The following is a 13,406-nucleotide window of genomic DNA, read 5'->3' on the forward strand; positions in this document are numbered from 1 at the left end:
GGGAGGAAATCATTGCATTGAGTGCCCTAAAACCTACTTTAGGTGCTTTCAAGTATTTGGGAGTTAATCTATGCCATAATTTGAAAGAATTGTACAAATTAAACTTCCCTAAAATACTTAAGCTGATTGAAGAGCAACTTAAGGATTGGGGGGATCTTTGGCTTTCTTGGATGGGTAGAATTAACATCATTAAAATGATTATAGTTCCTAGAATCCTATATCTCATTCAAACGTTGCCCATTAGTATTCCCAAAGAATTCTTTAACAAATATAGGAGAATGGTCTCGAAGTTTATTTGGAAAGGTAGAGCATGCAGACTGTCACACGAACTTCTCACTAGATCCAAAAAAAAGTGGTGGTGTCAATCTACCGGACATAGAAAAGTACTACAAAGCAGCATGGCATCAGTTGAGAATGACCTCGCAGGAATAAACCTAACTTCCCTGCTTTGGAAAACTCCAGCCTTCCAAAAAGACTCAAAGGCATACAAAATTTAATAACTAAAGAAGCAGCTAGGAAATGGCACTCAATAAACTCGGTCTCACACTTTGTCCCGAAATTATTCAAGGAATCACCAATCACTTGCATAATCCCAACCTCTTGGTTATTTTGGCATGACAAATTGAAGATTAGCGCTACGGGGGAAGTGATTCCTATGAAGGCGCTATGGGTCAAGGGGAGACCGATAGGAAAATCAGAACTGGGTATGCTCATTTCCTGCCAGGATATTCCTGATAAGCAATATGTAAGGTTGCAGCACTTTCTACAAAACTTTGAGGTTCCCATCCCGCCCATATGCGAAAACAATTGGTGGCTTAAATTAATATCTCTAAAAACTCCTATGCCCCATATACTTTTGAAGTGTTATGAATTGATTAATACTCCCTCTAGCGAACCAGGGTTTTTCAACAGTTGAAACAAAGAACTCCAACATAAGCTTTCTGAAACTCAGAAACTGGCAATTCTCAAAAATGTGTTCTCCAATTCTCCAGCATACATCTACCAGGAACTTCAATATAAAATTACCACTAGATGGTACAGGACTCCAGTGTTATTAAACAGATTTAATCCAGAACTTTACAATGTATGCTGGAGATGCGGACAAGGCATTGGTGATTACGAACACATTTGGTAGACATGGCCCTCCCTTACCTCTTTTTGGAGTGACATATGCAACGTAATCAATAAAGTATTTGATACAGAAGTTGCTCTGTCTGTGAATATGGTCCTATTCAATTTGTATAATACACACCAACAAGGTGTGAAGTCAGATCTGTGTAATTTTATCCTAAACATGGCTAAGATATTAGATCCAAGACGTTGGCTCCAAAAGGATCCACCGGTATTGAGTGATTGGCTCTCCGAATTTATCAAAGTCGGTGACTATGAAAGGAAAAGATGGTATGCTGCACACAAGCCTGAAAAGTTTGTCAAGATCTGGAAAAGGTGGCTAACAGCGGTGGAAACGGACATTATTTCATCTTTGTGTAATGCTGCTGGACTTTAACTTGGCTTAGGTGGCTCACTGTTGAATGGTCTATTAAAGTTACACTCCTATGAGTTAGATAGGACATTGTACTATTTGCTGAATATTGAAGGTAATGTCGTGCTGCTGATCACTAATCCTGTTCCCCTTCCCATTTTCCCATACCCCTCCTAATTATATAACAGTAATCCGATGTTCATTTATGTGAAAGATATGTGCTAAATTTAAATAAAACACATAATTTACACAGTTATTTCTTCAGTCTGCCCTTTTATTTGCCCTCATTAGCCTCAGTAAAATGCCATTTCCACTATTTACCTGGGGAAAGTATAAGAAGTTATGTCAATGTATAAGACATGGCCTCCTAGGAATCTGAAATAAGCATAATAATTATTTGAAATTACTATTATTAACTTACTGGCTATTTTAAATGTATGAATGTATGTCTTCACTAAGCTATTATCTTTATGAGACTTATAAGTATTACTATATTATATTTATGTCATTGAATTCTTGATGACCACACCTTGGTTGGGCTGGATTCCATAGTGTTTAGATCCACCTATTCTTCCAGTATAAATAGAGTGAGATGGACAGTTGCATCTCCGAGTCTACTGCTGCTTGCTCAAGGTAGGTGACTTCTGACTACTACTAGAAAATTCAGCCTGGTGCTGTTTTTCTGCAAGACATTGCTTATGGGTTTTCTCTTTCTTCGTGTTCCCCTGGACCAATATAGTGACATAGGAAATAACAGATTATATTTGACTGACATATCTTTTTAACGTTCTTATGGATTCAAGCATGCAGTATATCAGTTATGTAACATTTTGAAACATTGACGTATGAGATGTCCATTAATCTATAGATAAAACAAACAATTTTATTATCTGGACAAACTTTTTGATTTATACTGTTATACTTTACTGTATAATGATTTATGATAATCTATCCAGAATATGCACAGGGGCTATAATTTTAGAGGAACTCTTGAGTTTCTAGGATAGGTTGCTACCAGGAAAGCCTTTATCTGTGCAGATATTCAGCCAGTTTTAGGGTAGGTGATACATTTTAAATGGCTGGTAGACCCACTATGAGGTCCTACTGTATGCCCCTGTTCCTCCTTGGAGAGGAGTCTAGAGGTTCCTTATCCATGCTGTCATTCCACACAGACTGTATGTAGGAAGTGTGGGGGGGGGGTTAGCTCTTTTCAGGGGGTCATTCACACAAATATATTTGTCAGACACCAAGTTTCAGGTCCAAACATCGCTTTATTTGGCACCTCAGCAAAACAAACATAAATGATACAAAATAAAGACCTGCCCGGCTGGGCTCTAACTAAACATAACATAACATGACTCACCTAAAGCACCATTCACACACGGTCATAACATGCGCCTTTCCCAGCCCAATGTCCATCAGCCTCCTGGCTATACAGAGCACCGTTCACACACGGTCTAAAGTCCTCCCGACTCCGGCCTTGTGACCACTTGCGCCCAAGCGCCACAGCGTCCCCCAACAATCCGGCTAGCCCGGTGGCCCCTCAGCCAGTCCAACTGAGACCACTCTTCCAGAGCCTCCAGCAGGACTGTGTATCACAAAAATATTCTGTCTCCTTCCCCAGATTGGGAGCCACACCCAAGTCCAGCAACAGGATTAAATACCATCCCTGGACATGGGCATATTCCAAAATCCTGGACTGGAGCATGGGGAACAGGCACCCATCCAACACATTGCCTGTTCCCAGTAAAAGCCCGCCCTGGACTAGCTGGAGCCAGCTAAGCCAAGTAGCTTGGTGTCCACCAACTAGCTTAGTGGCCACCTATATCTAGGGCCTTTACTCCACCAAGGCCGGGCCCCTTGGAGACACACTCCTGGTGCAAACAACACCCCTTTTTCATGCTTTCCCGGGACTTTACTGCACTCATCACTATTCACATTGCCACAGAAGTTACAGAAACAACCGAGTCTATAAGTTGAAATTTCCTATTACTGGAGTTCATTCACAAATTTAAATAATTGCTTACTTCAGTAATACACAGTCTGTTTATGGAGCCAATTGGCTGATGGAAGCCACAAAGAACCTGGACCTTCTATGGCTTGCATTCGTAGACCATTTTGCCTTTACAGAATACAGTTTGAATAATGGTTTTACTATAAAACATTTCTGTTTTAAGTATGTTCTCCAAACCTAACTAACCATAATCAATGAGACATCATGCTACAAGTATTCCTCTGCTTAGGGTGCCCATAAATTGTGTAGCCAGGCTGCCTCAACCACCTGGATTACCACTTACCAGTCGGCTACACCTGTACTTGTAACCTAAGGCATGTAAAGTATAGCCACAGGCGGCAAATGGCAGTTACTGCAACCTGGCCTTATTGGGTACGGGCACCATTCACCTCTAGGGGATTATTACTTTATTACTCTGTATCCTATAGAAACAGAAGGCCGACTTGTAAATGTTAATTATCCCAATGACTTTTCAACCAGACTTCTGACATGAAGATTAAAGCAAAATTGAACAACCAGTTATTAAAAAGTGTAATGACAAAGTGATGCCAGCCACCCACTTTAAATGTGATGACAAGCTAAATAATGTGTGGATTCAGTACTGTCAGATGTCTAGGTAAATAATCCAAGGTTTACTGGACTACTTACTACATAAGGTCTGTAGTTGTAATGAAGAAAGTATTATATCAACTTCTAACCACATACTTTATATATATTACAACAACCAATATATGACTCTATGTTAATCAATATAAAACCAATTCCACTAGTAGATTACAGTGAGCCCAGCTCATTTTTTGTATATATGGACTACAGTCTATCAGTCATATGGGAGGCCCAGTTTGTAATCTTTCGAAAATGTTATCATTCACACACAGAGTCCTAGATCACAGTTTCTGTCAGTTCCAAAACAACCCCAAACTAGAGTAAGCAGTGAATAGTGTAAGTGACGCTGAGTCCAGTTATGTAATTTTTATCTTCATACTCATTTGCATTCTGACGCTGTGCTCCAACAAACCAATAATTTTCCCTGCAGCAGAAATGAAGCGCCATGCCCGTTGAAATCAATGGGATAGCCATGAAATGCATTGAAAGAACACTAATGAGAGAATCCTTGAGGCGTGCACCGTCTGCACTTCCTACACTTGGCATAATGCAATATACAGTGGATATAAAAAGTCTACACACCCCTGTTAAAATGACAGGTTTCTGTGCTTTAAAAAATGAGACAAAGATAAATCATTTCAGAACTTTTTCCACTTTTAGGCCTCATGCACACGACCGTTACGTTTTTTTTGCGGTCCGCAAACTGCGGATCCGCAAAAATCGGAAGCCGCCCCTTTTGTGCCTTCCGCAATTTGCGTAACGGAACGGGCGGCCTATTGTGGAAATGCCTATTCTTGTTCGCAAAACGGATAAGAATAGGACATGCTATATTTTTATTTAGGGGCCACGGAACGGTGCAACAGATACAGACAGCACATGGAGTGCTGTCCGCATCTATTGCGGCCCCATTGAAGTGAATGGGTCTGCACCAGAGCCAAATAAAAGCTGCTCTAGTTGTTCTTTCCTGAAATTTTCTTAGTCACATCCCACAGCAAAAGCCATGGTTCACAGAGAGATTCCAAAGCATCAGAGGGATCTCATTGTTAAAAGGTATCAGTCAGGAGAAGGGGACAAAAGAATTTCCAAGGCATTAGATCTACCATGGAACACAGTCATCATCAAGTACAGAAAATATGGCACAACAGTGACATTACCAAGAACTGGACGTCCCTCCAAAATTGATGAAAAGACGAGAAGAAAACTGGTCTGGGAGGCTACCAAGAGGATTACAGCAACATTAAAGGAGCTGCAGGAATATCTGGCAAGTACTGTCTGTGTGGTACATGTGACAACAATCTCCCGTATTCTTCATATGTCTGGGCTATGGGGTAGAGTGGCAAGACGAAAGCTTTTTCTTACGAAGAAAAACATCCAAGCCAGGCTACATTTTGCAAAAACACAGCTGAAGTCTCCCATAAGCATGTGGGAAAAGGTGTTATGGTCTGATGAAACCAAGGTTGAACTTTTTGGCTATAATTCCAAAAGATATGTTTGGCCCAAAAACAACACTGCACATCACCAAAGGAACCCCATACCCACAGTGAATGATGGTGGTGGCAGCATCATGCCAAGGGGCTGTTTTTCTTCAGCTGGAACTGGGGCCTTAGTTAAGCTAGAGGGAATTATGAACAGTTCCAAATACCAGTCAATATTGACACCAAACCTTCAGGCTTCTGCTAGAAAGCTGAACATGAAGAGGAACTTCATCATTCAGCATGACAACGACCCAAAGCATACATCCAAATCAACAAAGGAATGGCTTCACTAGAAGAAGATGAAAGTTTTGGAATGGCCCAGCCAGAGCCCAGACCTGAATCCGAAGAAGGCTGTGCACAGGAGATGCCCTCGCAATCTGACAGATCTGGAGTGTTTTTGCAAAGAAGAGTGGGCAAATCTTGCCAAGTCAAAATGTGCAATGCTAATAGACTCATACCCAAAAATACTGAGTGCTGTAATAAAATCAAAAGGTCCTTCAACGAAGTATTATTTTAAGGGTGAGCGCACTTATGCAACCATATTGTTTTATTTTTATATATTTTTTCCCTCTACCTAAAAGATTTGAGTTGTTTGATTTATCTTTGTCTCAATTTTTTTTACATCACAGAAACCTGACACTTTAACAGGGGTGTGTAGACTTTTTATGTCCACTGTATAAGTTTTGCACACAGTGTTCCTTTAATCTACTTTAATTACTATTTATTTCTCAACAGCTTACACATCCTCTTCAGGAGCCTATAAACCCAAACCACAGCCATGGAAGGAGGTAAGGTCCTTAGATTTATAGATGGCCTCTAATTGAAGCAAAATAAATCATTTGTCACAAATCGTGACCTAAATCAGTATATTTACCTTCTTTTTTTCAATTTTTAGCACCAAACCCCTCCAAGAAGGTAAGAGAAGAATTTATCTTATAGGAAACAAGCCTGATTTATTACATATTCATGAACTGAAATGTTTGGAATGATTGAGATGAGACATAACATAGGTGTGGTATGCGCAGGAAATATTGGAATAGTGTCAGGGGAATATATCAAAGGTTTTGATCCTGGGGTTCGAGCATTCAGTCCCAGGTCATTTAATCAAACAAGGCATTAGAAGCACTCATTGAATGTTGTCTCAGCTGAAGATGGAAATTAAGATGGTTTCATAGACTTTCTATTAAGCCCATGTTCACGTCCCTCCTCATCTCAATGATCGGTGAGGTGGTCTCATCAACAGTTTAAATTGGTGAGAGTCCAAGCAATATGTCACTCTGACATATCCAAAGTTTATGTAAAGTGCAGTTACTCTTCCAGTTTACTGCCATGACTCTTTGTGTCAAAATCCCGGCCATGGCAGACAGTCTTGTTGGCGCCCCATCTCAGTATCCAACACCTGAGGTACATGCATCACAAAATGGAGTATGGGTGGGGTAGAGTTTCTGGTAGCAACAGTGGTTCATTCAAATCACAGTGGCAATCCTCACACCGATGCTTCCTAGGGCCAGCTAGCTACAGGAGGACGTACCCGTTTTTCCCTTAGGGCCCAAACTGATGTTGGGGCTCCTCCCTGATGGTAGTTGAGGTGCCCTTCATGTCAAGCATTTTGTAATGGTGCAAGGCAGGAGATATAGGTGCCATGGCTGGAGATTGAGTCAGTAACATGACTATTTCCTCCCCAATAGCAATGTATGGATAGCAGCAATGATGTTGGTTGTGGTCCTCCTTCCCTCTATCTTTCTCTCTCTCTGCAGTATCTAATGGTGGCAATAAGGTTCTTGCAAAAACTTGCCTGTAATTCCCAGGCTGAGGGGCACAGTATTAAGATACAGCTGACCAGCCCTTGCCAAAATTTGAAAGAGTATATTAGCAATATCCCTTTTAATAGGAGTAGGTCTCTGAAACGAGCACAATACTGACTTCAGTGCATGGCCTGGACCTCTGATCCTCTTTTTTTCTGTACTTTTATGTAGCAAAGGCATTCTTGCTTTAAATGTCAGTGATTCTCTAGGACTCAGACCTAATCTGATGAGTGAGACTAGGGGTGGACCTAAGGCCTAAATTGTTAATCTTGACCTATCCGTACAAAACTATCAAGTGCACAATGCAGTAAATCAGAACATTACAATAGATCAATTATCACATTAATGATATATCTTTTTGCAAGTACTCTTTTCTGTGGTAATTCATATACACAACATGAATGCTGCTAAACCGCTGATTTTAGCAGAGCTAGCCAACTAACCCTACAGACATCACTATAAAATAATTCTGCCCTTGGACATATCTGTATTGTCAGAATCTGTACACTCATGATTCCTGTTTAATACTCTTAAATTATAACATGTAGGCATACAATCCGTATATAATATGTAACAATATTTGGCACAATATCTACACATGTCAAATTGTAGAAATCTCAATATAAAATAAAAATATTACTCATGTATAATGTCTGACGTTAGAATAAATTAATATAAATAAAGTTACAATCCGACTACCATTATCTGCTTTTATATAGAACTATTCCATCCATCATAGAAGTGCATCTAATAAGAAGACAAACATCCTCATGACATTATGAAATCAATATGTCTGAGATTGGAAACACTTTCTGCTTCTTTTTCCAGCAAAATCCCACTCTTATCCATAGGCTGTGTCTGATATGGCAGCTCAACTCCTTTCAAATAAAAAAAGTCCAAGTTTCAATACCAGAGGCAGCCCATAGACCAAGCTAGCATCTCGTGATAAAAGCAGACCCTTTTTAAAATCAATCACTTTTGAATATGTGCAAAATACACAGATACCTAAAATACACAGTTTTCATGTATGGTTATTGTGCGAGTCTGGATTTGTCAGAGATCACATAATATTCAGAGTAATGTATCCATGTTTAACCTCTAATTTGATATTGATATTATCTTCCCAGCCTTCTGGCAGCCAACAGAGCTCGGTAAGTGGAACTTGTTAAACCGGTATTGCAGGTTATAAACTATTAGTATGAACTGAAGTCATGTTCTGTTTGACTTGTAGATCTGCACTTTATTATATTCTTTAACACATTAGAAAGGAAAAATCTTCATGAACGTTGCCTTTGAGTGTAAAATGTATGTTTTGTTTTTTTATAGACCTCAACTGTAGTAAGCCAAGGAAGCAGCCAAACCCCAACCAGTGGTCAACAGAGCCAGGGAAGTGGACAAGACAGTGGATACCAAGGGCAGACTGGCAGCAGCTCCCAGTATGGCAGCGGACAACAACAAGATCAAAGCAGTGGCCAGCAGGGCAGTGGATATATTCAAGGACAGGATCAGACCGGTGGTCAGCAGGGTGGTGGATACCAACAAGGACAGGATCAGAGAGATGGTCAGCAGGGCGGTGGATACCCACAAGGACAGGGTCAGAGCAGTGGCCAGCAGACAGGGGGAAATGAGGGCAGTGGGCAACAAAGTTCTGGAACCCAGCAAGGAGGACAGAGTCAAGGACAGGGACAGGATTCTTCTTACAACTTTAGACAAGGAAGAGATAAGTAATAGACCTGTGGTTTGCCCTCCAATATCTATATATACCTCATGATAATTACTGTCCCTTCATCCTTACTAAATTATTCTATAGCCAAAGCATATAAATAAAATTCTGTTGTGATTACAGCAATTTAACGTCTCCTCTTATCATTTAAGTCAACCAATATGAAAAGGGCTCATTACCTACTAAATAACTCACAGGTGTACCCAAAAGACACATTTGGTAGGTTCTGGTATCTGCGCCAGTAACAGATTTGTGCCCAATGTCTTTTGCTCGATAAAATATGCAGATTCAGAAAACAAATGTCTCCAGTGTAAAACACAAGTGGAGAAACTACTATGCAATTATATAAAGTGCCCGAAGATGAAACAACATGGATTTCGGCCTAGTATGTCACATTATCACACACGGATGTTATCCTTTGCTACCCTACATATTGTAAGACACATATATGCTTGTTTTCTAAACTTCAACCCCCCAAAAAAATTTGGAACTGTGTAGAGATGAAATAACACAGAATTGTGCCTAGTATGTCACATCATCACTCACAAATGTTATCCTCTGCTATCCTACGTAATGTTAGACACTTACAGGTGAAACTCGAAAAATTTGAATATTGTGCAAAAGTCTATTTCAGTAAGGCCTCATGCACACGACAGTTTTTTTTCACGGCCCGCAAAAACTGGGTCCGTGGGTCCGTGGGTCCGTGATCCGTGACCGTTTTTTCGTCCGTGGGTCTTCCTTGATTTTTGGAGGATCCACGGACATGAAAAAAAAGTCGTTTTGGCGTCCGCCTGGCCGTGCGGAGCCAAACGGATCCGTCCTGAATTACAATGCAAGTCAATAGGGACGGATCCGTTTGAAGTTGACACAATATGGTGCCATTTCAAACGGATCCGTCCCCATTGACTTTCAATGTAAAGTCTGGAGTTCTTTTATACCATCGGATTGGAGTTTTCTCCAATCCGATGGTATATTTTAACTTGAAGCGTCCCCATCACCATGGGAACGCCTCTATGTTAGAATATACTGTCGGATATGAGCTACATCGTGAAAATCAGATCCGACAGTATATTCTAACACAGAGGCGTTCCCATGGTGATGGGGACGCTTCAGGTTAGAATATACTGAAAAACTGTGTACATGACTGCCCCCTGCTGCCTGGCAGGTGCTGCCAGGCAGCAGGGGGCAGACCCCCCCCCCCCTGTTTTTAACTCATTGGTGGCCAGTGCGGCCGCCCCCCCTCCCTCCCCTGTAGTTAACTCATTGGTGGCCAGTGCGGCCGCCCCCCCCCCTCCCTCCCCTGTGCGGCCGCCCCCCCCCCCTCCCTCCCCTGTAGTAAACTCGTTGGTGTCCAGTGGGCCCCCCCTCCCTCCCCTGTAGTTAACTCGTTGGTGGCCAGTGGGCCCCCCCTCCGTCCGCTATAGATAACTCATTGGTGTCCAGTGGGCCCCCCCTCCGTCCGCTATAGATAACTCATTGGTGTCCAGTGGGCCCCCCCTCCCTCCGCTGTAGATAACTCGTTGGTGGCCAGTGGGCCCTCTCCCCTCCCTCCCCCTCCTAATTAAAATCGCCCCCCTATCATTGGTGGCAGTGGTGAGTACCGATCGGAGTCCCAGTGTAATCGCTGGGGCTCCGATCGGTAACCATGGCAACCGGGACGCTACTGCAGTCCCGGTTGCCATGGTAGCTTAGCAATTTGTAGAAGCTTCATACTTACCTGAAGAGCTGCGATGTCTGTGACCGGCCGGGAGCTCCTCCTACTGGTAAGTGAAAGGTCTGTGCGGCGCATTGCTTATAGCACAGACCTGTCACTTACCAGTAGGAGGAGCTCCCGGCCGGTCACAGACATCGCTGCTCTTCAGGTAAGTATAAAGCTTCTACAAATTGCTAAGCTACCATGGCAACCGGGACTGCAGTAGCGTCCCGGTTGCCATGGTTACCGATCGGAGCCCCAGCGATTACACTGGGACTCCGATCGGTACTCACCACTGCCACCAATGATAGGGGGGCGATTTTAATTAGGAGGGGGTGGGAGGGGAGAGGGCCCACTGGCCACCAATGAGTTATCTATAGCGGACGGAGGGGGGGCCCACTGGACACCAATGAGTTATCTATAGCGGACGGAGGGGGGGCCCACTGGACACCAATGAGTTATCTATAGCGGACGGAGGGGGGGCCCACTGGACACCAATTAGTTAACTACAGGGGAGGGAGGGGGGGCTGGCTACCAAGAAGTTAACTACAGGGGAGGGAGGGGGGGGGGCGGCCGCACTGGCCACAAATGAGTTAAAAACAGGGGGGGGGGGTCTGCTGCCACAGTTAACTTCTTGTACACAGTTTTTCAGTATATTCTAACCTGAAGCGTCCCCATCACCATGGGAACGCTTCTGTGTTAGAATATACTGTCGGAAATGAGTTTTCACGAAGTGAAAACTTAGATCAGAAAAAGCTTTTATGCAGACGGATCTTCGGATCCGTCTGTATGAAAGCAACCTACGGCCACGGATCACGGACACGGATGCCAATCTTGTGTGCATCCGTGTTCTTTCACGGACCCATTGACTTGAATGGGCCCGTGAACCGTTGGCCGTGAAAAAAATAGGACAGGTTATATTTTTTTCACGGCCTCGAAACACGGGTCACGGGCGCGGTGTAAAAACGGTGCACAAGCCGAGTTTTCTACGGCCCCATTGAAAGTCAATGGAGCCGCAGAAAAAAACGGAAAACGGCACAACGGCCACGGGTGCACACAACGGTCGTGTGCATGAGGCCTAATGCAAATTAAAAGGAATTGCATTAATGCAGCTTAAAAGTTGAATTTTGTGAAAAGGTTCAATGTTCTAGGCTCAAAGTGTAACACTCTAGTCAGCTAATTAAAGCATACCCCCTGAGCAAAGGGGACCTGAGATTGTGACTTTGGGGTTTCATAAGCTATAATCATCCAAATTATAACAAATAAAGGCTTGAAATATCTCGCTTTGCATGTAATGAGTCTAGCTCATATGTTAGTTTCATCTTTTAAGTTGCATTACTGAAATAAATGAACTTTGCACGATATTCTAATTTTTCGAGTTTCACCTGTATATGCTGACTTTGAAAACTTCAACTCCCCAAAAATTACATTTGAACTGTGCGGAGATTAAATAACATGGATTTTTGCCTGCTATGTCATGTTATCACTCACAAATGTTATCCTCCACTACCCTGCACAGGGCTCCAGATGGCGACCAAAATGGTCGCAAATGCGATCTAGAATTGCTAAATGGCGACAAGACTAGTGTAGGGAGAAGATGCTGCTGCTGTGAGGGAGAGAATAGGACAGAATCTTTAAATAGAAGTGCTTGTTAACTCAGCGATCTACCAAGATTTTGTTTTGTGGGTGCAGCGCACAATCTTTTTACCCTGCACTGAGCCCAGTGACCCAGAAAAATAACTTTTATCCGTCTGTTAGTTAGGTGGGCGGCGACGGCTATTTTATGCAAGTTCTGTGCAACAGCACAGCATATGTGCATTTGTGACATTCAAATCCAAGCTTGAACTACTGCAATTATATTCAGGGTTTAAAAAAAAAAAATCACCCATTTTTGGCAATATCCTACATCTGTGCCCTTTGCAGCATTAGGCAGTGTGCAATTGAAGCTAGAAATACAGCTATAATTTTCTGGGTTTAAAAAAACTAAAGTTTTGGCCAAAATACTCAATTTTACACCCCTTGCTGCATCTGTCAGTGTGAGATACACGCTTTAGATACCGCTGTTATATTCTGTTATAAAAAAAACACCCTTTTTGGGCAAAATACTTAATTTGCGGCCTTTGCTGCATCTGTGATTGTTAAAAACAAGCTTGAAAAACTTCAAACTGGCTTTTTAAAAAATACCAACTTTTGGCAACACACTCCATCTGGGGCCTCTGCCGCATTAGTCAGTGTGCAATTTAAGCAAGAAATACAGCTATAATTTTCTGGGTTTTAAAAAACACCCATTTTGGGCAAAATACTTAATTTTACAGCCCTTGTCTGCATCTGTTAGTGTGAGATACACAAGATCCTAAATTTCTGAAATATGAGGAGAGCATCAAATAAGGGGCGTGGCCCAGGTCGTGGTCAATCTGTGCCAGCTACACGCACAGAGTCGGCACCTGCAGCCGATGTCCATCAGTCTTTCACCTACCCCTTTTGCAAATCAGCCAAGCAGTCTGAGCCCCAAGTCTCTTCTGCTTTTTGATGACTCTGCTAGCAGGGTTTCCCAGGGCCATCCACCTAGCTCTGCCGCAGAAGTGGAAGAGATTGAGAGCACCGATG

The 13,406-nt window shown here is 42.5% G+C and overlaps 1 protein-coding gene across 1 annotated transcript; it reads left to right on the forward strand.

Annotated features, from left to right (window-relative positions):
- Positions 1-2,076: 2,076 nt before the first annotated feature.
- Positions 2,077-9,232, forward strand: LOC122936114 (keratin, type II cytoskeletal 2 epidermal-like). The gene is made up of 5 exons (XM_044292132.1): positions 2,077-2,116; positions 6,314-6,366; positions 6,474-6,493; positions 8,511-8,534; positions 8,710-9,232. The coding sequence occupies exons 2-5, from the start codon at positions 6,357-6,359 to the stop codon at positions 9,109-9,111; spliced, it is 456 nt and encodes a 151-aa protein (XP_044148067.1). The 5' UTR covers positions 2,077-2,116; positions 6,314-6,356; the 3' UTR covers positions 9,112-9,232.
- Positions 9,233-13,406: the final 4,174 nt, after the last annotated feature.

Source organism: Bufo gargarizans, chromosome 4, assembly GCF_014858855.1.
Source record: "Bufo gargarizans isolate SCDJY-AF-19 chromosome 4, ASM1485885v1, whole genome shotgun sequence".
In the NCBI taxonomy this organism is placed as follows: Eukaryota; Metazoa; Chordata; class Amphibia; order Anura; family Bufonidae; genus Bufo; species Bufo gargarizans.